This window comes from Aquila chrysaetos, chromosome 6 (assembly GCF_900496995.4).
Source record: "Aquila chrysaetos chrysaetos chromosome 6, bAquChr1.4, whole genome shotgun sequence".
NCBI lineage: Eukaryota > Metazoa > Chordata > Aves > Accipitriformes > Accipitridae > Aquila > Aquila chrysaetos.
The window spans coordinates 22,834,790-22,861,029 of NC_044009.1; the positions used below are offsets into that span (position 1 = coordinate 22,834,790).

At 39.0% G+C, this 26,240-nt stretch overlaps 1 protein-coding gene across 7 annotated transcripts in view; it reads left to right on the forward strand.

Annotated features, from left to right (window-relative positions):
* The window catches only part of SPATS2L (spermatogenesis associated serine rich 2 like), an 88,697-nt gene that overhangs the window by 39,992 nt on the left and 22,465 nt on the right, over nt 1-26,240 (forward strand). For 4 of the 7 annotated variants that reach the window (XM_041124356.1, XM_030018271.2, XM_030018272.2 and 1 more), the window contains 6 exons: nt 1,481-1,542; nt 14,660-14,768; nt 18,313-18,362; nt 19,351-19,591; nt 22,741-22,941; nt 23,373-23,508. In XM_041124356.1, coding sequence (XP_040980290.1) covers nt 1,504-1,542; nt 14,660-14,768; nt 18,313-18,362; nt 19,351-19,591; nt 22,741-22,941; nt 23,373-23,508 — 776 coding nt within the window. In that variant the 5' untranslated portion in view covers nt 1,481-1,503. Of the gene's footprint in view, nt 1-1,480; nt 1,543-14,659; nt 14,769-18,312; nt 18,363-19,350; nt 19,592-22,740; nt 22,942-23,372; nt 23,509-26,240 lie in introns of those variants that run through there. The other 3 variants (XM_030018273.2, XM_030018274.2, XM_041124357.1) reach the window with 2 other exon arrangements.

Below are 26,240 nucleotides of genomic sequence, written 5' to 3' on the forward strand. Positions count from 1 at the left end.
CTGACTGAAAACAGATATATGAGTTTTAATACAGAGTATCTGTTCATGGTATAGTAAAATAGAGATGGCAGGAGGAACCTTACTCATTTGAAGCATTTTTTTTTAATAACTGGCAATGGAAAGGATTACTTTTTTCTTCTGGCACCTTATTTTTTTAGGGTTTCCATAATTCAGTGGCTACTCTTCATCAGACCAAAACTCAAAAATTCATTCCTTTTTCTTCTTCCTATCATCTCTTCCCCATTTACCACAAACAAGTTCACATTATTTTTGAAAATGTACTTTCTTGAATCTCATCTCTTGAATTAGAAAACAGATGCATGCAAAAATTAATAAGGTTTAAATGCTATTAGTGGATACTGTAATAGAAGCACTTAGTTTCTGGAGTTTGAACTCCACTGAAGTGCTATGTTTCAAAGCAGGAGCTAAAGGAGGATTAAGTGCATTAAAAGAGATTTAGAAGAATTATGGGAATTCTTATATCAGTCCACGTAGCAAAGGGCTCAAATGGGGAAAAGGAGGGAGTGTTTCAACTTAAAAACTTGGAAATAACTAAGGTTTCATTCTCATTTATGTACATCTATACCTTCTTATCAGTGTACAATAGAGTTAAATTTGGTGACCAAACCAAGCTTTTATTCCATTTTACTTAGTCTTTGCTGTAAGTCTTTGTGTGTGACAGTTTTAAAATTTGAAGATTCAAGCCTGTTCCTTACTGAAGTCTAAGGCAGTTGGTTTTGATGGAAGCAGGATTAGGCAACTGGCACTCCCTTCCCTGTGTTAACCCTTCATCATATGGTACAGTGTGTCTCACTCACCCAGCCACATAACTGGAAATAGAAAGCATATTGCAGGGTTTCTTAATCACATGCAAATTCCATTCATGTGCCCAAGTTTTCAGAGCAGACCTGGAGATTTAAGTATACAGACCCTGTTAGTTTCAATAGGAGCTGTGTGGCTAAATCCTCTGAATTAGTTTTAGGAAAACAAAAAAGCCCAATCCAAAACCAGCCATGCAGCACTTGTCAGCCTAACCTCCTGGAATATTTAGCCACTTTTTAAGACAGGATCTTCAGACAAATTTTCTGGCAAACATTGAGGTTGCTGGTGAATGAGAAAACAGAAGCTGTTAAGTTCATCTAAGGTATTCCTCCTCTTTAAAGCCTCGAAGGTATCAAGTAATAATGAACAGGGTCCAAGAGACATGGCTGGGAGAAGCACGATACCCCTTCTATCCAGACTCATAACTATGAGGCATTTTTTAAATATGTTTGCAGAACTAATCTGGGGAAAGTATGAGATCTGAAAAAGCTTTGGTTTTTGCCAAGATTGAGCACTGCTGTGTAGGACATTAAGTGTTCTCATGTTTCTCTAATACTTATAGGTAAGCACATGCAATTATTCTTTATAGGTATAGCTTTGACAGGCTGGGATTAAAACCTCCAAATTAATCTCCTTGGGTATTTTCTTCCTTTCACAGACAATATTCTCACCTGAAGAGAGATGGCAGAAATCCATTCTCCTGTAAATATCAAGGAAAAGGTAAGTTCAAGTAACAGTACAGTGCAAACCAAAATGGTATTTGCATACGTATTTCATCCCTGCTCCTTCAAACACCATTCACATACTTAACTTTAATATGCATTGACTCTGTGCATAAAGTTAAGTACACAGGCAGGTATTGATAGGATTAGTATATTAATCTTGGTTGATGAGAAACATTTTTGCTTTTCTGCAAAGAGACAATGTTTTGTCAGATAGACTTCTCTTATTCCTTTGTGATTCCTGTGCACACAGATGCTGTGGAGAATAGCACTTTGTGATGATTTCTGCTGTACAAAATATAACCTTTGAAGAAACACACCCTTTAGAAAATAATTTGTCTGACCAAAAATGTCATACCTGTACTACTTAAAGGCAATTCCTAAAATTACAGGGCCTGAAAAGAGTAGATTTTTTTTTTTTTTTCCCCTATGTAACTAGCTCTGCTTTTAACTGCATTCTATGTGCTTGTATATGTACTCTCCATATCCTGGGCTAGTGCTAGAGTCTCACCACCCTTTCTGGAGCAGTAAAGGACCTAAAGCTAATTAGTGTACAAATATGAGGTAGGTCAGGAGATTTTTTTTTTTGACTCCCGGCAGGCACATTGTGAAAAGACAATCTAACCCATAGATAGTCCCCACCAACATAAATAGGAAACCAGGACATCTGTCAAAGAACAGGAAAAAAGGGGAGAGAGGGAAGTGGGAAGACTATAGGAGTATAACAGATAGGGTCGTATTTTAAAAGAAGCCAAGCTTTTGAGAATTCACCTGAATCATCGTCTTTTATAAAATCAGGTTTTGTTCCATTTTATGTTTGGGAAGAGAGATGGAGCTTTGCATTTAGCAAGTTCAGAGAAGGCTAACGGGTTCCTTGATTTACAGCTTTATTAAGCCAAATGTGGCACTCTAATAAGGCAGTGTGATAAAAGGCCAGAATCCAATTCTGTCAGTGAGCCCAAGTTTGTCCAGCTATTGGTGAAAAGTTGATGAGGCCTATTCACTTCATGAAAGATGCACAAGGAGAAAGGATCAAGCCTGATTAAATATCAAGGAAATACAGAAGAGTGAGGGCAATGTGAAACTGAGAAATGTAGTCATCTTCTGCTGTATCATAAGACCTGCCTGTGACACATTACACATCCTGCAGGGCAGCAGGCATGTGAAATATTCTCTTCTCTCTAAGCCTGTCAATGGAAAGGAAAAGAATAAAAGTTTGTGTATGATTCCTTGGATTAACTCTTTTCCTGAGCTGACAGAAAAAATTATTCAGCAGAAAAAGATTTGCCAAACTTCAGTTTTGCAATTAGGTAGACTGATAACAAGGAAAAAATCATTTGGCCTGAGGAATGTGTGCAAGATACTGTAAATGTGGCTTTCGAATCCAGAGAAGTCCCAAGAAGTGATAGAGAATTAAGATGTAATGTAACACACCACAACATGGCAGAGAAAAGAAATAGCCTTGAACTAGAGGTCAGTAGTCAGATTTTTAGTTAACTTGCCATTTTGCATCCGAGTTCACAAATGAACTTTTCAGTCGGGTAATGTATTTCTCAGAACTGATCATGACTAGTAGTTAATGGCTTAAATATTGCATTTGGTTTATAAAGGCTTGATGAACCATGACAACTACTGAGCATGAAACTAGGTTTCCTCAGGTTTCAGTTTGCTAATGATGTTTTACTGAAAGAACAGTACAAACTGTTACCTGCCCACCAATACGTGAATGAAGCAGCTGAGGAAACAGCATAGCAAGTGATCTACCTGGACTTGTGCAAAGCATTTGACACTGTCCCGCATGACATCCTTGTCACTAAATTGGAGAGACGTGGATTTGATGGATGGACCACTCAGTGGATAAGGAATTGGCTGGATGGCTGCACTCAGAGTTGCAGTCAACGGCTTGATGTCCAAGTGGAGAGCAGTGATGAGTGGTGTTCCTCAGGGGTTGGTATTGGGACCAGCACTGTTTAACGTCTTTGTCAGTGACATGGACAGTGGGATTGAGCGCACTCCCAGCAAGTTTGCCGATGACACCAAGCTGTGTGGTGTGGTCGACACGCTGGAGGGAAGGGATGCCATCCAGGGGGACCTTGACAGGCTTGAGAAGTGGGCCCATGCAAACACCATGAAGTTCATCAAGGCCAAGTGCAAGGTCCTGCGCATGGGTCGGGGCAATCCCAAGCACAAATAGAGGCTGGGCGATGAGTGGATTGAGAGCAGCCCTGCAGAGAAGGACTTGGGAGTGTTGGTTGACAAGAAGCTCAGCATGACCCAGCAATGTGCGCTTGCAGCCCAGAAAGCCAACCGTATCCTGTGCAGCATCAAAAGAAGTGTGACCAGCAGGTTGAGGGAGGTGATTCTCCCACTCTACTCTGCTCTCATGAGACCCCACCTGGAGTACTGTGTTCAGCTCTGGGGCCCCCAAGATAATAAGGACATGGACCTGTGGGAGTGAGTCCAGAGGAGGGCCACAAAGATGATCAGGGGGCTGGAGCACCTCCCCTATGAGGACAGGCTGAGAGAGTTGGTGGTGTTCAGCCTGGAGAAGAGAAGGCTCTGGGGAGACCTTACAGCAGCCTTCTAGTACCTAAAGGGGGCCTACGGGAAAAATGGAGAGGGACTTTTTACAAGGGCATGTAGTGATAGGATAAGGGGTAATGGCTTTAAACTGAAAGAGGGTAGATTTAGATTAGATATTAGGAAGAAATTCTTCACTGTGAGGGTGGTGAGGCACTGGAACAGGTTGCCCAGAGAGGTTGTGGATGCCCCCTCCCTGGAAGTGTTCAAGGCCAGGTTGGATGGGGCTTTGAGCAACCTGCTCTAGTGGAAGGTGTCCCTCCCTGCCCATGGCAGGGGGGTTGGAACTAGATGACCTTTAAGGTCCCTTCCAACCCAAACCATTTTATGATTTATACTAGTAGTTCAGGTGGGAATGAATTCCTGTCCAGACTGTTGCGTCCATCTTCCGCTACTTACTCACTTTCTTTGCTTTCAAAAGGATGTAAAACTTTTTTGCTTTATATCCTCTGATGGGAAACAATGCCTTACCTGTTGCACTGCCCGGGTGCCTGCTTTTTGAGTAGTTTTTCTTCATATTTGTTGTTAACTCCTGAATCACTCATTGTGCTTGAGGATTTGCGTATCAACATGAATCTGCATTTCAGTGATGAGTATCTTCCTTAGTCCTTAATAACAGCATAGGGTTTAAATATTGAGTAGTGTTATGGATTTTGCAGTAGAAAGTAATGTCATCAAATCTTATCCCCTAGTGCCAGAGCGTTGGAAGGTAAATTACAGTAACTCTCAAAATGCAACTCAGTAAACTAATTGAAGTTCTGCCTATTTACTGTGTAGCTTGAATTTTTTTATTAGTTTAGTCAGTTTTACAAGTGCAGACTTTTACAAGTCATGTGTTTGTCTTTTGCTAGTTTAAGAATGAAGAACTGCAACAGGACTTTTACTCACACTAGATACCTGCTATTCCAAGTCTGATGTCTGCTGGGAGTATCTAAAATTAAATGTTTATGAGCATGTACAGTTTAAGGCAGGAAAATAATTGGATTAATACACTGTTATAAATAGTTCTTCTTTTTATTCCTGTATCTTCCATCAGTATTTAGTGCCACTAAATCCCTATGCCAAAGTGAAAACTTAGTTTAACGGCAATTAACATTTTATTGCAAAATCGCTGGGTTTTATTCTGGAAAATACAGACCAATAACCTACTAAATAAAGGCTTAGTGACTGAACAGCATAAACCTCATGAACTCTACGTACATCACATGAGAATCTAGCATGCTTGGTTTGCCATTTCACCTGGACAAGTCTGTCTTGTTTTAAAATGAGACTGTGGTGGCACAGAACCCCCATTTGACGTCTCATATTTGGTTTACAGTGTGGTGGCTTTTTCTGTCCACAACAGAGTCAAGCAACCATAGCTTTAGAACCCTCTGAGTAATGCGCTAGAAATATAAGGAAAGGGTTGAACAGATATGTCCTGCTGAGTTGACTTTAATTATATTTGTACATAGACTGCTAAAATATAAGGATTTCATTTGCACATTTGAAAAGCAGACATATTTACAGTGTCCTGGTAAAAGAGTCAAAATCAAATCGCTTTCTCACTTAGAAAACTGAGAGCAAGACATGGTCATGCTATACAACATTGAAGCAGTGAGTTTAATGTTTGCTCTTATCCATGTTTTTGGGGGGAGTATTTCTGGGAAACAGAGCCAAGATTTATAAATTTAATTACTTCTTCTGAGCTCCACAAATCTATTGCCATCAACACACATATAAGCAGGCCTTGTTAGAAAGAACAGAATGGAATGCAGTTCCTTCCCAATTCTCCCTTTCTTCTACCTTAGTGCTTGCAGATCATAATATATTTAAGACTTTGATCCTGCTAGGACTTGAATGAAGTCAAACGAGCTGTACATTTGCACACAAATATTCGTTCTTGTAAGTTTCCGCAAAAGCAGAACACAAGCTTCTCCTTAAATTGAACATTGTTTCTCTGTGACAAAAATGTAGTACAGAGCCCATGAAGTTTTAGCATAATGTTTGTTGCTTTGTTTTAAATGGTGACCTTTCCCCATGTTCTCTCCATGATCAGCTTCTAGTTATTCAAGGAAGTAAGACCTCTGTCACTGTTTTAAAGGTGATGTGAGGCTGAGGCAGACATTTGGGGCATTATGCTCACACACAGGCTCTGTAAGACCCTACCCCTAATTTGAGTCGTAAGAGAATGCTACTGTAGTACTAATACTTCTATAATTCAGTCTTGGCATTTCAGCTGAGATAGTTCATAAAGTCAATAGGTTAAACATTCTATTTTATATCTCCCCTCCCCCCCCGCCCCGAGAGATTTATATAAATGTTGGCCTGTGATGTCAGGAAGGCTAATGGAAGTTTCCATAGTTGGCAGATGCTCCTGCAGCTGTGATACGCTTGTGGGGAGCCAGGGCTGTTCTGATTACCATATTTTCATGCATATATCCCACAGATTTTTCTGGAATAACACAAGTTCTGCATTTCAGCAGCCACAAGGGTTGTTACGTGCCTGCATAGCTAGTACAAGGAGAAGTTTACCATCAGGATCTCTCTCAGAATAATTCCCTGTGCCCTGACCCTTGCCATAGTCTTCCTTCAATATGCCACTCTCCCTTTTGCCTCTGATTATACTCATCTCTGTGTCTGAAAATACAGTATAACTAAGGACTTGTTTTATGTTATCAGGATTTTCAGAGACTGAGAGTTACACATAGTTCAGCTCATATGCACACAAGTTCACTGGATTAAGGAATAAAATGGGCCAAACTCATTGGCTTAAATCCAAAATAATTCCATAAAATTAATGGAAGTATTCAAGCATTAACCTAATGCATCATCAGAAGAGGTGCTGAGATTCTGAATGACAAGGCCTCCAAAGAAGAAGCAACTGGGGTGAGGAATACAAGCAATGTAGTGTCTCCTGCAACAATTAGACCCTCTTAGTTTAACAAGAGAAGAGTGAATATCGGGCACTCCCCAGGACAGCCATTCAGTTCTGGCATGTGATTTTGGTTTTGATCCAAAGAAATATCAGGAATTGTTCAAACTTCAGGACTTGCTGTTGGGCCTATCTTTTTTATTTTCTTTTTTATTGTGTGTCTAAACATGTTTGAACAAGTGAGCTCTGGTGTCAGCTGGAGTTAGCAACATACTCATTCAGATGAAAATCCTCCTCTTGGGATTCTGTTAAGAGTGAAGTTTTGCTGAAGTTATTCTGAAAGGCTTGCTTTTTCATTGTCATTTCAAGTGTCAGAGCAGTAGGAGCAGATGGGCAGGTTTGTTCCATAAACTGCAAGAAGGAAATTTTATTCAGATGTGTCGGGAGGTGTCACAGTTTTGTTTACCTTACAACATAACTGTCATTTTCATAAGCCATAGCATGCAAGGAAAGAGTAGGATTCATACTGGAAGGAATGGAAGTAGTATGTAAATTTAAAATCATACATTACAAAAGCAGTTAGTTTGTAATCTATGATTTCATTAGGTCTCCTTAAAGTTGACCTTTGCAGCTGTTCTTGCCCATGTGTTGAGGTAGATAGACTTAGCCCAAAGACCAGCAAAGTTGATCAAAATGCGCTTGTGTCACTTGATGAGCCATTTAACTTGGGTTAAGAGTATTACAGATTCAGGTCTCTAAATAGTGCTGTCATTACTCAAGCAGAACAGTTCTTACTGAGCCAAACTTTTCAATGTGTTCTTCTAGAACTCCTGAAATGTCTGGTTTTTCCTTTTAATTAGTTAACAAATTTGGGGGACAGGGGCAACATAATAAATCCACAACGATTGCCTGAAGTAGTTTACTGCAGCAAGTAGAATTTGTTTTGTGCTTATCAGGGATAAATGATCCAAAGGTATCAGTGTGATAAACAGGTCATGTAGTGGAAAGAAAGGTGCAGAGCTGATCAAAGCTGTTCTTTTGCTCAAAGGGGATGTTAACAACACTTGTTCAGTGTGTTGTGATGAACTCTGTTAGTAAAGCTTCTGGAAAAGTGTCTCCAATGTAAGAAATAGGCTCTTAATGCAGCAAAGTCAAATTGTACTTATGAAATATGTTTGTGCAGGAGTTTTCAAAACCTTAAAAAATTCTGCCGTGAAGTGTTTTTAAAATGCATTTTCCTGCTTAATGTAGCCAGGACATCTGCTAATGCTAAATTCCTACATGATAGAAACCAGCAGAGTTCTGCAGACAGCCTTCTTTCCCTGCTTCTCTTGCAGGTTTTGGGTCAAGCCTAATTGGAGGCATCATCTAGTTGAATGTGGCCTACACTGCTACCTGTTCTCAGTTGCAGTGGGTATATATGGTCTATATGTGTACATAAAGATTTGCTACTGACATGCAGTAAAAATAAAGTAGGAAAATGTCTGCGTATTTGTTGATAACCACACTTTGAAATGAATTTAGCTCCTTACTTAGAGAAAATCTGTTGATCTTAATGTTTAGTACAAAGCAAAGGTGGATCTGCGTTAGTGTTCCTAACCAAGCGTAAGTAAGAATATTTCTAACTGCAGAAGTGACCATGATAGTAACTTACTTCAAGGGAATTAGAGCAGCTGTGTTCAGGGGTTTCAGAACAGCCGTGAGCTTTCAGCAAAGAAATTTAATTTGTCACTATGTCAGAAATATATAAACAAATTCTCTGAACCCCGGATATGTTACTTATTCACCAGAAACATCCTCTTTGAGATGATGCCAAGGGGGAGCAGATGGAGTAGAGCAGCAAACAGGCAGCGATTGATTCCATGTTGTTACAGTTGCCTGGGAACCATTTGAAACTTGACAGAGAACCTAAAGGACTCAGAGGAATACATAGCAATCTCAGCTTGGTTCTGGGTGTGGAGTAGGTAATCTGCTGTCACAACTTTCAGGCAGGCTGTATTTCTTTTTGAGCTTGACTTATCAGGAAAGTCTCATGAGATGGGTGTTCATGGGGACTTCGAGTAAGATACCATGAGAGGTTAGAATTTCAGTGTCCTCTTCTGTGTGCCATGCTCTTCAGAAGTAACTTGTTACTGAATTTATTTTTTTTATGTTTTTTTTAGGCAAGCCAAAAATTTGCCCCGAGTGAGATTGCCTGTAGTTTAACAGTAATCCTCAGAAAAATAGTCAGGTATATCTGTTCAGACCTTGGGGATTTTATTTTGGGGTAGAAACAGCTTATCTGAGGGGACTTGGAAACTTTTTCAATTTTGATATAATTTCTGGGCAGTCCTCAGCAATTTGTGTAAGAGACTGATAAAAACAACCTCATGACTGTGGAATTCTGGTCCTGATGATACACAACCTGGCTCAAATTGCGGCAGCTTTAACAGGGCTTAAGCAAGCATTTCAAGCCAAGCGTGTGCTTAAGACTTCAGCTTGGAAAAGTGATTAAAAGTCTCCTAAATTTTGAACTAACCTTAGCTTTATCCAGAAGAGTAGCTAGGTCCACAGGAATTAAATACATGCTTGCAAGGTAGGTCTCTGGATTGTGGGTTTAAAAGGAGGTGGATGTGGGTTCTGCCTTCCATGTTCTTGACCATACACAGTTGTTTTCAAGGTCACAGCTTGATATTTTAGATCTGTGATTGCTTTAAAGTAGCTTTTGTAAGCCAAAATTCGGAAGAACTCATCTTAATAGTAAACAAAGAAATGTGCTTTCTGGTGAGGCTAGCTACAGGAGGGAAAGCCCAGGAATTTAACTGCTGTCAGTGACAGCTTCTCAACTAATGCTGACATTAACAGCACAATTATCTGTGGTTCAGAAGGTATGTTACTGAATTCTCTTCATGTCCCGGAATGCTTGTGTAGCATCCAGATGATGATAGAAGTTCACTGGGAGTCTACACTGGATAAAGACAGGATGATTCACAAAATCATTAAAACAGTTGACTTCCCTGTAGTCTGTCTGGTAATGTTGTTCTTCCTATGATCAAGTTTCAGTGAGTAGGAAAAACCTGTTTTCTCCCACATACACGGAAATAAATCTAATAAAGTAGACTGCTGTGAGTTTGTTCTTGCAGACTGTTAGGTATTAATGCAGTATCACTGCATGTTAGGAGGTTCTTTGGCTCTTATAATTTTTGCATCTTTTAGGACGTTAAATATTTTTAAAAAGGAGTTTGTTGATGAGAAGTCATACAATATTGGATTATTCTAGTTCCATAATCTGTTGCTTACGTGTTGAGAAGATGGATGTTCTTGGTAAGTTTGAAGACTGTAAGTTTAGAGAGAGAAATTTGGGAATTATCTCCTGCCCTGGAATCACCTTATCACACCTTTACTAAAAATGAGCTTTATATAGTTTTCTGGATTGGGAAGTGACTGACTTCTCTCAAGCAGATGGAGACTTGTAAGCAGTTGAGGTGTATAACTGTACTAGCAAAAGGGCTGGTTTGTCACCTGAGCTAGCAGGTGAACCAGAGAGGAGTCAGCATACCTAGGCTGCCTAGATCCAGCTCACATCCAGCCCTTTAATATACTTCCCACTTGTCATCTTGTATTTGTCAAGCATTCCTGGAGCTTTGCTTTGCCTCCGTTTATCACAGTCTGAGACATATCTTTTATGACCTTCAGCTGTAGAAGTGCATTTGTGTTAGGCTTACCCTGTCAGGAAGGTTGTCTACCCCTCCCTTTGACTTTTTCTTTTGTATCACTATGTCCCTTTTCAGAAATATGTGGGACACATTTTGCATGTGGGGGACAGACCTGAGCTTCAACCATAGAAATATACACATATTTTTGAAACCAGTGTGAAAGGATTAAGAGGTGGAATATGGGGGACCTTGAAATTTGCATTTCTAGGCTAAGGCTGTCATATGGCCTAGTCTTCCTCAGCATGCCTTGTCCGCCCCCCAGATACACTGTCAGGTCACAGTTTGAGACTTGTAGCCATTTGTCAATAATATCTGCATGTTTGGAAATCGCTGACTTTTTCATTGCCTGTGTACAATAGTTCCAGTGTATTCTGGATGAAAACATCAGTCAAGCAGTGCGTGTGTTGGAGACCTGATGTCTGGCGCACAGATCTGTCTGTCTTTGAAATTCCAGAAAAAGTATGGTAACATTATTCTATTTTGTTCCTAAAAATTTTTAAGAAAAAATATTTTATTTCAGAAAAAAACCTTTTGGGATTTCTCCTCTGTTGGAATTCTGGGTTTATATCTGCTTTTGTTGTTTCTGAACAGAGCAGCATATGTATTTTTATCTTAATATTGACATATCCTACTCATCGCAAATTTTAGTTTTCATCTATCTTATCCCACATAACTCAATACAAAAATCTGGAAAGCAGAAACACTAACAACTTGTAGGTATCCTGGGTATCATAGCATACATACACAAGGGAAGCAGATTAACAGTGTAAGCAACTTCTGATTTGAAATTTCCTAAGTCCTGGATGCTTTACTTTGCAATCTGATGCTCTTTTACTGAGGAATTTTTTCATGAAACTTCTAAACTGTATATTTTGTTCAACAGTAAAACAAAGGACATTATTGGGTTTTGACACTAGAACTGTTGAGCTCTGCAGTACATCAATGTTCCCTAAATCGAATTTTTATACAGTCCAACTAAAACAGGACTCTGTCTGCAGTGTTGGTTGTATGCTTAATTTCTTTTCTCTGTATTGGCGAGTATTCTTCCTAAGATCATCATCATCTTGCTTTTTTTGGGTTATCTCCACAACTAGAATGTTTCCATAACCTTTTTGTATTTAATCGTAGTACTAGTTGGATGAAGCACAGTTTAGCTTTTAATTCTGGTTTTTCTATTAATCAAAAATTTCTTAACAAAGACCATACAATGCAAACAGAGAGTCTTCAGTAGATTCTGTAGTCTAAAATATAGTCTGCCTGGTCGAGTTCTTGTGTGTCGGTGTTCTCCACCCCACAGATGTTGTTCTTAATGTCTTTTAAGAAGTTTCCAAATGGCAGTGTGTGGCGAGTTGCCTGATCCATCCTGTGGTATTGGCCTCACTTTGTTGTTTCCAGATGCTTCTTGAGGCTTCCAGACCTTTCACAGCAAAGAAGGACCTAGAAGCCTTATGAAATTCCCATGCTTATATTTAAAGATGGTTAGAATACACTAGGTATTTCCTTTTACTATTTTTCCTGTAAGCAGTTGCCACAAGGACGTTATGCAATTTTGAGTAGGCAGAGAGATGATCCACGTGATTGTGAAAGAAGAGGGGAGGTTTTTGTGAGAATATGAAGATGTAATCCACATGGTGGAAATGTTTGGCAGCTACCAGCTTGAACATAAAATGGACTGCAGCTTGTGGCCTGCTCTGCCCTAGCATCTTTGCCAACTTTTATTGTTATGGAGCCAGCTCAGTGAATACTTGTTGCAGCTTTATCAGTAAATAGCATGCCTATGCCCACAATCAGAAGATGAATAAAACTCCTTTTTCCAGGGCTTTCTCTGCACATCCTGTTGGTTTTAACTTAAATGCCTGCAGTGCATAGAAAGCTATACTTGCCGCTTCCCTCCCCATGCATACACATCAGCTGAAGAGGTAAGCTTGAGCAGACAGAGATTTTCTGGATAGTTTCTGGCAACAACATCCTCCGGGTCAAGTGGTCCAGTTGACAACCTAGCCTGTCTGAACTTCAAACATAAAGTTACTTGTGTTTACTAGAGACTCCGAAGTAGCTAGCTGTTCGGTTAGGACCTAGCTTGCAGGGAAGCCTTGCCCAGTGATAGGGTGGCAGCATTAGACAAATGATTAGATAGGCCTTTGGAAAGTGTCCTTGGGAGGTAGACTTCACTGCCCTGTAAATTATAGTTGTGGCCTGAGTTGTCCAAGGCTAGACTTGCTAATTGAAATGTGTTGTGGGCAAATGTGAAGCTGCAAAGAGACATATGACAGGATGATGGATAGGAGCAGAGTAAATCGTACTAAGTAGATGTACTAAAGTTGTGTACTGCTGTCAGAAAGTGGCTTCTTTACACAGTGGAAGAGATGAGCTCATCTACAAAGTATCCGCTGGAAAGTTTGATCCTGCGTGGATTTAGCTGAAGCAAGTATCAACCTTTTGCGGTGCTGAAACTAAGTCCAGCAGGCATAGTGAATCAGAGCTCTCAGTCACTGTGCATTAACAGAACCTGAAATGAGTCGTGGCTTATGTTAGTATATGGGACAGGGAAATACAGTGGTTGAGGAGTGGGGTGAACGTACTACAGCAAAATAAGATTTTTGGTCATAAATCTGAGCACTTAAGTGTTCTGAATCACCTTCTGGTGTCTCCAGTGATGGAGACTCTCTAAAGGGTATCTAGAAAGATTGTTCTTCAGCATCTAAATGGACAGCTAAGACAAGGTAGTGTGAATGCGCTCACCATGTAAGCCAGCCTAGTTCCCTTAAACAGATCTATCTTCACATATTATTTTTTCACAATTATATTTCACAGTACAATAAAAAGACCACCAGTGCTTCACAATCGGAAATTAGCATAACATTGTGATGCAGTAAATAAAGTACACCCTAATCAAGGATGTATTCCCACAGAAAGATGGCAAAGAAGGGTGCCAGATAAACATTTGCATCACAATAACAAGTTTCTAATAGTAAATACATGCTGGATAGCTTGACACAGAAGCTCAAAAAGCTGATTTGGAACAACTAGACTGGTTTTGGCACCGACTCTTTTGTTTTTTCAGAGTACTACCATAGGCTTTAGTTTTGCTAATTATGTTTAACTAAGTATTTTTATTTTGGTACTACCTAGTAAAGCTTGTCTAGCATTAAAACAATATAGTAATTAAGTTTCATGTAACTATTTACTTTCAGCTGCATTACATGGGCATGAGAAAGTAAATCATCAACATGATTCCAGTAGGAATATTTTATTTAAAACATAGCGGGTTGAATTACCATTTGGTATAATGGATACTGAAGACAATACAGCAATAGCAAATGCTGTGAAACTGAAGCATGGCATGCCAGAATCATCTGTGGGTGTAACACTTCATCAGCCAAGTTTCCTGAAGGAAGCATTTGGCTTCCCAGGTCCTTTGTTCGGGATTTTGTTACACAAGCTTCCTGGTCACATATATATGGAACAGCAAACTGAAATTATGCTGAGCAGCCACTAGAGCTTTTAAAAATGATACTGTTGTCTTTCAGCCTGTGACTATTTTCATGCATATGACTGTTTTCCAGATGTCAAAAAACCACTGATCATAACTTTGATGTAGCAAGGCCGTGCAACAGCCTGTAGAGGTGATGTGTCTTGTCAAATCACTTGGCAGCAAATAGAACATTTAGGAAAGAAGCATAAGGCCAAGTTCTGTCAGTTTAGTTAAACTAGTTCTCCTGCTGTGACTGAGGGTAGGATTTGGTTCCAGGCTTACTGGCTACCAGTTGTATGATTTGGTCTCTTGAAGAAGTTGTTTTCATTAGTTGTATGGGCCATGTAAGGAGAGGATGGGTATTGCTTCATACAGATACATTGCTGTATACTTGTAAGCATGTCACGTATAACATGCATTTATATAAACGTGCATTGGCACAGAGGTACCTTGTTGTCTAAAGGAGTATGATAAACCTGTATGTTACTGTCTTCCTTCATTTTCCTTCCAGATCAATGCAATCCGATCAGTTGTTCCGAACAAAAGCAATAATGAGATAGTTCTGGTGTTGCAGCAGTTTGATAACAATGTAGACAAGGCTGTTCAAGCTTTCATGGATGGTGAGTACAGTGTACCTTTTTCACTAAGGGATGAGAGATTCATTGTCTCTGGTGGCTCAAAATATATTCTGTTGTTCCGCTGAAATTCAGATGATTGTGACACTTAGTTCTTTTTTTTTTTCTTTTTTTTTTTTTTCAATTGATCCTCCTGTCTACGTCTTTGCTTCTTCACACTATGTGTTTGACATGGCTGTTTACCTGTTCTACGTGACCTTGCCATTTTTTTGGTGCCATTCTTGTTGCAGACCTTCTTTATTCTGCGTGAAAGTTAATGCTCTTTAAAGTAAATATGTCAGAATATGATTCACTATTGAAGATACAGTAACTAATAAGAATTTCGGATATTTCTGAAGCAGATGACCAGGCCCCTAAACCCCTGAACTTGATGCATACATTGACATTCAAACCTCAATCTGAATTTTGCAAATAGCCTTGACATTTATAATGGCTGAACCAAGACTCCATTGAATGTTCAAGCCATTCTAAATCTGGATCTGAGTTTGTATTTTGCATCATGAGACCATCTCTAATGAAAGGTCACTTTTATTTAAATAACATTTTTCTGATAAATATATAATGGCAAGTATTTTGAACTTTCACCAAAGTCTGTAAGAAACCCTTTGCAGCAATAATAGCATGCCATGAGCAAACCCTCTCAAAATCTTTGTAGTTTGGGGCTGCTTAAAAGATACTAGAAGTTCAGTGATCTCAAAAGCCCTGTATATCTTAAAAATGCCTCATAGTGTTGATTTGCCATCTCACCAAGTTGCTTATTTCGTATCTATTTTACTTCAGAATAGTTTTGGGTTTGGTTTGGACTAATTTACAAAAGTGTATCAGCCAAAATGCATGATGATGTACTAGGAATTACTTACCAATATGAAAAAAGCAGATGCAAGCAAACTGGACTATTTATACATGCATCAGAAATCTTCCATCAGATCTATATGGTGCCTCTTGATGCAGGTATCTGCACAGACAGTCAGATTCTGATAGATGTATGGAAATCGGAGTTTGTGCGCACACACACACAAAGGAAAATGTGATGCATCTAATTAACAATTTTGTTTTCCTGTAATGTATGTCCTGGGGAAAGTAGTGGAGGGTTGCTCCATGATTATTCAGTAAGTTCCTTTCATTCAATTTATTTTGTCTTAAGTTACCATTGTTTGCTTGTGGTCTATGAGTTGTTTCCAACGGCTCCTGAAAAGGGGAAGTGCTTTCATAGCCATGTGTCGTCATCTGCTATGAGGAAGAAACAGGGCAAAAGCAAGCCTTACAAGAGTGCAACAAAGTCTTGAAGAAAAGCAAGCTGTTGTAACCTGAGTTCAAATGATCTTTGAAATTCATGTTTATGATCATTGTGCCTTGAGTTCAGAAGTCTTTGCAAGTGAGCATTTGAAAACAGCCAGTATTTGTTACTGTCTGGAAATGTCGTGAGTAAAGACACATGTCCATTCAGCTGCCACTGTGGATAGAATGAATCTAGCACTTCGAATGTCTTTTCACGTGAATGGCAAAAATTGCTAAGATTGAAATATCGCAATCGCAGAGAACGCATTGCTGCATGCAACAAAAAACATGGGGACAGCCATGCTGAGTGAAAAGGCAGAGCACCTCTATTCAATGCTTCTCTCAGAGGTGCTGCATGCTGAAACAAGAAATGTTCCAATGTAGTTTCCTGAGGTCAGCTCCTATCTTGCTTCTTACCTGGAGCAGCATATAGGTGATGTCTCTGTTATGAATTTACTTCTATATGTGAAATTTGAGTTAAATAAAGTAGTGGTTCAGATGTTTTATTTGCTATGTTAGTGTTTACCTAATTAAGCACAATCAGAAGGTCTCTTCAGCTGCTTTGTAGATGTGTTCAAGAAAATATACTGGTGGGTTCAAATGAGGGCTTTGGGACTTGCACGGTTAGTGCATTTCTAACAGGAGGAAACTGGGGTTAGTTGGGCGAATCCCTAAAATAACCCTCAACCTGCATAGCATTCACAGGGAAGCTGAGGGAAGCAAAGCTAAGACAACACCAGCCAACACAAAAAGAGTGTTGGACGATACTGTGAAAACAGTTAACAAAGCTGTCAAGTGAAATCACATATTTTTAGCAGCACAGAGTAAAATGGGCAGCAAATGTCTGGGTTTATTTCTTTATACTCAAATACGGTGTCTGTCAAACGATAGCATACCTTTAGGAGAGGGGATCGTATTTATATGTACGTAAGTATGTGTGTGTATAACTAAATATAGATATATGTATAGTTATACATATAATGGAAGTTTTCTTAGTCTTCTGTCTGCATTGTCATGTCATCTAGGAAACAAAATATGGCTTTGATGGATTCCAAACACATTTTTTCACAATTTAACAAATTAGGTTTAGTACTACCAGCAAGACATGTAATCTTGTCTAATGTGCGTGATAGACTGACCAGATAATCTTGATCTGGATTATTGTGATAGAAAAATAATTTTGGTACATTTGAAAACCTGACATGTCTTTGGCTGAATACTACTACTACTCATGGTCTGAAAACAGCATTACTTCTTAATAATATTGTTGCGAGTTCACTGAAATGAGTGAGAAGAATGGCTGAGTATGAAACCCATTTAGAAAGGATAATAAATGAATATTTACTAGAATTATGCAGTGATGGTAAAGTGATTCTTAAATTCAGGCAGAAGACGTTTAACCTGGTTGCGATTAAAAGGATTATTGTGGCAGATACTGCCATAGTAGTTTGGATGATGATTCAGACTGCATGCTTACCATGAGCATCTATTTTCAGCTTTAGGGTCCAGGAGAACAAAATAATGACGTTAACTAGATGCAGAAGAGTTTTCTTCTAACATGGCAGCTGGCACTAGTCTGACCAAGGCTCTGCTTGCTTTGTTCCATAAATTTGTCTAACCAACTCATTAGGGCTGGCAGACCGAATTTCAAGTATACAAAATTGTAATAATTTTCAAATATAAATTTGAACCATTTTTTTTTCTGCCAGGTGTGAGTTTACTGTGTTTGTGTGATGCAGAATTTCTGCAGGAGTCCACAAAATTACTCTTTTGGATGCTAAGTCTTCATTTTTCTGAATAAGACAGATAACACGTAGGAAGTATATGATAAAAATGCCGAAAGATTTAAAAACTTTCGGAAGCTCTAGAGTCAGGGTGGACTATCTAGTTTATCCAGTGTTTATATTAGGGTGCTGAGATGCTTCCCTTCTCAGGCAAGAGATTTGAGTGTTGATTTTTCTGGGGCTTATGCTAGTGCTTTAAGTTAGGCACCCACTTAATCACTTTGTGGAATGAAGGCCATAAAAAGCAGTAGTGCCAAGTAGCCCATCCACTGTATGTAGTGTAATCAAATAAAATGGGTAACTAAAAAGGAGAAAGATGGCAGTACCCATTTTGTTGTCCCCACATAGGAGAATTTGCAACAACAAATGGAAATGCTGCCCAGCTAGGAGACTAGAAACTGTTCTTGAACACACTTCTTTCTCATAGCTGAACTTTCGTTGAAATGTTTTATCTTTCCTTTCTCTAGGCAGCGCAGTTCAGGTTCTGAAGGAATGGAATATGACAGGGAAAAAGAAGGTAAGAACTTGCTCTTGAGAATCAAAGCATTCAGACCGTTTATCAGCTGTCTAGTTGAATTTAGTACTTTTCTTTTGGCCAGTACTTTGTCTGCCTTTGCTAACATAGGTGACTTCATTCACACCTGTAGTCAGAATACTGGAAAGCAAAAGTGTGTATTATTTTTAATCGTGTTCATCTGTTGCTGTCTCTCTAGCCCAGTATTCTGAGAGAATTTCTGGGACAGCACGTATGTGTGCATCTGTGTGGGAGCCAGACCCTGGACAAGTACAGAACAAATCCCAAAACAGCCCATGTGCAGAAGCACTTTTACTAAGCAACTGTATCCCGGATAGTCACAGCCACCTACAGTGCTAGAGTTTTTGCTGCCAGGTGTAAAAAATAACTTATGCATAGGAGTCATCCATTAGCAGTCATGCGTTAGTGATGCTATCAAGTCAGATACTTCAAGTATATATGTGGGATATGTTCTTCATGCTTATGTATCTCCAAGCCAGAGCTGTACCAGGAGGCTGCCCTGTGAGTCACTGTCATGGAGTGTCTTCTTTATGGCTGGGAGAGCTACAGTAGCAGTGGCCAACCTATGTCCTCTGTGATCTCTTTCTACCTGATCAGAGTGATGCCTTAAGGGTTTGTCCATGTTACCGTGTGGATATCCCCCCAATGGTTAGGAACTGCTTGTCCTAAGTGACTGCAAACATTTTGAGCAGCATCTTAGCAGAAGCTTTGTTACCATTTTGCAATGCAAGTATTTTGTGTGGAAGGAAGGGGAAAAACAGTTTGGAGCTTCAGGTTTTATTTCAAATGGTTTATATATTCAGCTGAACAGATGCAATGTATTGTATAGCACAGCATGGCCTGTAAATTGCATTACACTGGTGTCACTTGTATGGCATTTTAAGAGCATTGACAATTAACTGATTATATCTTGAGTTTATACAAGTTGCACTGAGTGATGTCTTTGTTCTTGCAATATTTCTCCATTTAGAACAACAGGAGAAAAAGAAGCAAATCTAAACAGCACCAAGGCAATAAAGATCCTAAAACCAAGAACGGTGGACCTGAGAAGCCATCTCAAGAGCCCCAGGGAATATATGACTGCCATCTGAATGGATGCTCTAAGGACAACTCTTGCAGTGGTTCTGCCAATCAGAAACTGGAAGCTGCTTCTCTTGAGAACAAAGGCTCAGGATTTGTAGAGTCAGCGCTGGTCTGTCCAGAAATCACAGGTCAGTTCATCTGGCATAAGACACCTTTTTAACTGGCAATAGCCAAGCCCCCATTTACATAAAGATCATGGTATTTTTATTGCCATGAAGTAGAATATAATAAAAAGAATTTGGAGAGAGGTGTTTGTGCAAAATAATGCACATAGCTATTAACATCACGCACGTAGATCTATATCTGAGCACAATTCGCCTTGCAATATGTTTCCTTGCAAAATGTCCTTTTTTCTAGACACGAAAGGATCAAACTATAATTAGAGGCCCAGCTGATACAGAATATTATGGATATAAATACAGAAGAATGCAGGGTTAGAAAATGGCTTGAGTGTAAAATGGTAACAGAAGCGATAAAGTTCCTCATCCGGAGCAAAGTCATCTGAGCAGTATGAGCTTATGGCATATTACAGGATTTCTTTATTGCCTAGTCCAGACTAGTCCATTTTTTCTTTTTCTCATCTTCCCTGAATAGGCTAGTCGCAGTAGATCTCCACTGGCTTTCCCTAACAGGGAAGGAAGAGCCTTTGTGTTGAGGGAAGGCAGTCTGATAGCCTATTAGTACACACACGTTTCTGCTAGGGTCTAGATACTGATTCTGAAACTCTGGAGGACAGTAACACAGAAAGCTTTTCCTCACTGGGTTGTAGTAGATAGTGAGTTATGATTATAGCAACACTAATGAAAACAAACCTCCTCTGGGTGAGAAGTTCTGTGAAAGCTTTTGCCTTCAAGTATCCTTTCATAAAGCTCATATTTAATAGCTGAAAAAAACATTACCAGTACTGACAGCACTTTGGATTTCAAACCTCTGACAGCCCTAGATTATTGCTGCTGTTAGTATTTTCTTCCTATGTCTTAAGCAGTATGTAAGACTGTATTAAAAGAACTTTCCTTGAAATCCCTTTTTCTGTGGTTGCAAATACAGCTCTCAAACCTCATTTTAAAGGAATGTGCCAAATGGATAATTGTCCTAAAATGAATTCTCTGCTGCTTCCAGGTGACTTTGGTGGTGCCAGCCTCTGGTCAATTAAACGAAAAGTCTGCAACCTATAGCAGCCAAATAGACAAACTACTTATCCAGAAGTTTTGTCCTAAGAATTTGGTGCCTCGCAAAGGATCAGAGATACTATTCCCACCCTTGCTAAAGACTCCCACTTACTTTGGATAGAATGTGCCATAAGCCAGAAAATTCTGCATTTCCGTAATACTAAAGGCATTCTTGCCACTAATTCTGCAAGATATAAACATTTGTGGTATAAATATATGTCAAGCTCCCATGTCAAACTTCTTATAGTTGCTTTTTTCGAAACGATACATACATGAATAAAGATACATAGACTGATTTGTCCATGCATAGGGCGTGTTTTCTAGGGGATAACAGGTGTGAATGCAAAAAGAGTACCCATGCTCTTAGTGACCTTTTTCTGTGGCATTGGGATTGAGTCCTTTTTTTTCTCTTTTACATGATACATTGTAGAGTTGTACATAGCAAGGGCAAAAAGTATCTCAGAATTTTTCTTTGCTTTTACAAGTGTCAAATGAGATATTACCATAGCTTTACAATTTTTATAAACTTCTACATATATCCCCTGTTTCAACAACAGGGGGAGAGAGGGATAAAATACAAGAAAAAGGTGGGAAAGAAAAGAAAGGAAATGGAGATAAAGGAAAACCTGAAACTTTAATATTCAAGTTTTCCTTGCATAGTAAAATAAGTTCCTGGCAATTTGTTTAGTACAGAGAAGGAAAGAGTTTCTTCTTCACTTTTAGTTGCACTAAAATCCTTGTCTTTGCAGCCAGTGTAATAGCTACTTTCTTAAGGTCAAAAGCCACCTATGTACATATTGTTAAATTTGTGCTGAAATGCATGGAACTAAATAGAAGGATGATCAGGATCCCTCAGGGGCCAGCAGCTGCACCCTTGTGGTTTCTGAGCAAGTCACGCAGGCTGTTCAAAAGCAGTTTGAAATGCTGAAGTGAGTCCAAAGTGCACCCGTTTTATATTGCGCTCTCTTGTGTTGTAATCTCCTTTCTTTTGTCCTTGTCTGGCTTTTTCATTTTGGTTTCTTCCCTATCAAATTAATGGTACTGTAGTCATTTCACCATCACCTTCAGACAGCTCATAGCTTAGAGGGATCATAGTCAGGTGTCTGCTGATGGTCTTTTATGCTTTCTTCCCCATGAGGATCATGAGGTTGAAGCTTTGCTTATACCAACTCACAGTCTGTAAGATTAGGTCTTTAAGAGCCATAAAATCCTGGCTGCCTGGAAGGGACTTCAGGGACGATGTAGTGTAGCTGGTGTTTCTCCATAATGTGTCCCATGCTAGAAAATGATGGGGGAAACATGTGGCTATTACCTTTAGTTCAGGTCTGCTTATTTCTTGCCATTATTCCATCTTTCTTTTTCTGAGAAGTCTTTAGTCGTTGCTTCTTTGTGTGATGGTTTCCCACAGAGAATCAAGACCTGCTAGAGGAAATGAAGCACAGACCCTGGAAAGCCAAATTGCCTCATCATGGAGGGCCTTAGGGAGTGTTTCACTTAATTATGAGTTAGTTCAGGGGCTCTCCCTCTCAATATCTTGAAGGGGAAAAGGCCCCCAATAAACCAGATTACTTCAAAATGATGACCAGAACAAACTCTCCAACTCTCCTTTTAGAGCCCTTGGCAACACAGGATCTGAAGGACTTAACAGTTACCCTTTCTGCGCACACCCTTGTAAAGAAGGGACATGAATGCACTGAAAGGATACTTAATGTTGTCTTGCCATGCTATTGCTTTTGCAGGGACTTGGGTAAAACCAGATACAAATCAGATACTGATCTTTTTCCTACTTTTTATAATTGTTTTTCATGTAGGGTGATTTTTAGTGAATCCTTCAAACTTCCTGTTTGTATCTCAAGGGAGGCTTTTTTTCTTTTCAGCCAAAGAATCCATTGAGGTTCACTTTATTTAAAAGATTTCGAGTGGCAAGCTGTTATAAAAAGACAAACCACTCATTTCAAAGATGGCAGCTCAGCAGATTTCAAAACAAGTGAAAAAAAGCCTTGATTTTTCCAGTGTATAAACATAAAGTCATTCAGACTCAACAATAAGGCTTCATATCTTTCTTAATATTCTAACTCCCGGTTTTCTACCTTAATGTTTTCTTGCAGACAAAGAACAAGAACACCAGAGAGTATCTGTGGAATTAAACCCAAAGACTATGAATGGAGTAGAACAGCATGAGTCTCTTCAGCCATCAGTTCAACTCCAGTGTAACCTAGGCAGGCCAAAGTCAAAATCTTCCTCAGTTAAATCATCCAATACTCCACCCCAACGTGAAACAAAGACAGATGATTCAGTCAAAAAAAGAGGTAAATTGGATCCCTGGTTGCTGTGTGCTGAGGTGATCAGACAGCTGAGGTGTCTAGGGGAAAAAAAAAGGCACATACGTGAAGAAGAGATGTATTGGAAAGTGAGAGCAGAATCATGTTCAGCACAACAAAAAGAGCAAAACAATTTATGGTCTATTTAACATTATATTAAATGAAACTTAAATAATTTGGATTAGTAGTGCTGGTTTAATATTTATTTGATTTGGGGAATGAATTTGAGCAAACACGTTTAGAAACTGAAGAGCACCATGGAAGGACTATGGAAAAGTTGGATTTATGGACGTCAGCAGGAGTAGGATTGCCACTTCATCCTTATCTGGGCAAATAATGTTGAACTATCCCTGCTCCCTCATTCAGAAAAGCCAAAACCAGCTTTCTGACTTTTGTGTAACTTTTGTTTTCTATTTTAGGGCCAAATATTGAAAAATCAGTAAAAGACCTGCAGCGTTGCACTGTTTCTCTAACCAGATATCGTATGATGATCAAAGAGGAAGTGGATAATTCAGTGAAGAAGATCAAAGCTGCTTTTGCAGAATTACACAGCTGGTAGGTAAATCAGTTTGAGAGATCCATCAGCACCACATGAGAAAAGAGGGGCTAATTAGGCCACTGGCATTGGTGGGGAGGCGTCATTTACACCCTGTTTGTTTGCAGCATTTGGTTTCATAAAAAAAATATGTGGTGCCATTAAGTAACTTACCAGCCAGGAAGTAATATATGCATAAGTGTATGCTTACATACATACATAAAGATAAAGGAGGACAAAAGTACAATTCTTTGGAAAAAATCTCACTACAGCTTTTTCCGCCTCCCCAAGTGATCTATCTTGACCTAATTCTTTTGCGTAAAGTTCAGTGGCAGCATATCTGAGCAAATGAAAGCTTTTACAAAAAACCTGTTTATGGGGTTTTCTGAAGTCTCTTTTACCTTCTTTAAATCTCTTCTTTCTACACTTCTTTGATCTTACATTCTTTGGCAGCCAGTCCTTTACTGTCTCTTCATTTCCCATCATCTTTGCTTCTTACCCACTGGTATTTTTCTTTCCCTCATAGTTTCTTTTAACTTTCCCATCCATCACTTCATTTCCCTTTCTCATCTCTAGTTCATTCTTTTTCCTCATTCTTTTGTCTCTTCCTTTTTTCTAATTTTTTTCCATTATAATTTTGGTTATGCCTCATCTTCAGCATATATGTCTACACCCTTTGAAAATTTGTAGCAGAAATAATTGCTGTAGTAGCAAGGTGCATATTTTGTATATATTTGTCATAGAAAAATACCTTCTGGTTCGAGTTTTACTCAGCCTTTTGTTAAGCACAGATGCCATATAAAACCTGTGTATTATACAGTGTTGCAGTAAACAGAAAAAATCGTATTAAAATGTACGAGATTCAGTTACAAATCACAGAAGAGTACAGAAACCTTTCAGCCGGTATAGGGGTGTTTGCTTATGAACTAAAATGGAGTAATTATATTGTTGGTATAGAAAAATTAAGTAAAGTTCATCAACCCCTTGCACTTTTTTTGGTAGTTCTCAGAGGTGTTTTTGTATGATTTTAGAAAACTTAAAAAATCTATGGTTTCTGCTAAGAAGGCTCTGACCTTTTCTCTGAGTGAACTTATAGTTGGGTCTCATTTGCTGTGTAGTTCTCAAATTTTTTTTGTAACAGTGTTAAAAATAAATAATTTCACATGTCTATTCTTGTTTGCAGGCAGTCACAGTCAATTCACTCTTTAAATGATAGTCACTCTGGTCATGGAACAGGCTTACAACTCTATCATGATCTAAGAATGTGGTGGGAGACGCAATATTAGTAAATTCAGAACTGAAATTCTTCATTTTTCATGTTTTCATGTTTTAGCTTGAAAAAACACTAAAGTGTATTGCCTAACGCTAAAATGTGTTACTTAATAGATAAGCTTAATAGAGGAAAAGACAAAGTGATCCCAAAAGAGTATGTAGATCCAAGTAGACTTAAAAAGATGAAAAATAGCCTGGAAAACTTTTGAATAGGCTTCATTTAATTTATCTCCTACTAGCTTCAGTGCCTGATTATTGGAGTGGAGGTGGCCAGAAGCTCTAGAATGTTAACAGATCTGTGCTCTGAATATTCAGTCCTCACAAAGCAATTTCATGCACATAGCATAACGTTGCAACAAGGACAGTATAATGTCAGGACATGTTTATGGAAATCTCAATGTGGGCTGCATTGCTTTTGGCAGCTCATAAGCCTAATATTTAGGTTTTTCTTCAAATGAATGAGGGGAAAATTTGGTTTAAACAGTAAAATGCATGACTTGACACCTTTGCTAAAATTAAAAACAGTTTCGGGATATTTCATATGACCTTGTGGCTTAAACTCTGAAAAAGATGGGAAGAGCTGTCTTGAGTGCCTCATTTACAAAAACTTGCTGCCAACTGCTGTAGACTCACTGGATTTGAGTAGAAATCACCAGAACCAGTGATATATATAGCTTCAGACCTCATACAGACAACACATCTTGTTTCTGGGCTGAACGGTTTAGTTTGTGTTACTTACATGGCAGTTTCCTTGCTTCGAAGTTGAACAAAGCATCACTAGTGGTAGTGGGAGGATGAGGTAATTAAGTGAGCACCCAGCCTCTTGCATATTTGTTACCCTCCCTGGGCATGGGAATATCAGTGTTGCACACTCAACTTGTCTGTCAATGGAAAATGAAGCAATTCAGCTAAACTGTTGCTCCCAGAATGCTGTGGAGTAACCAAAAGCAGGGGCATGACAATGATATCTAGTCTCCTTTGTGATAGTGATTCTGAAGATTTTTGCAAGTTCTTGGAGTTGCTGCTGGAAAGTGGACTGGTTGCGATGTGCAACAGGTAAACATACAACAGGACCTAAGTGCTGTCTGTGGTCAGAACTGCAGGGAATACTTGAATGGGCTCGATACTGTAACCTAGATGGGAGCTTAACTGGTTCCTGTTACACACAGCTGTCACCACCTAAGGGGTTTTAGTGAAGCTAAATGAAGTCAGAAGCTTTAATCTTGCATTGCAGCTGAATGCTGAAATACATAGTATCTGTTATCTCTCTTGGGTTTGTTTTTCTTTTTCTTCCTTTGGCAGTAGGATAAAAGACCCTTTTTGGGTCCTTTTTGCATTTACTATCAAGGTCAGAATCAAAACTGCATTTCAAGAGTCAGCAATCTTTTGGATTTTCTAATGATTTTCTTTTTTTTTAATCTTTTCATGATTTTACCAATCACAGAAAGGATGAAGTGCAAAGATAACATCACATATCTTC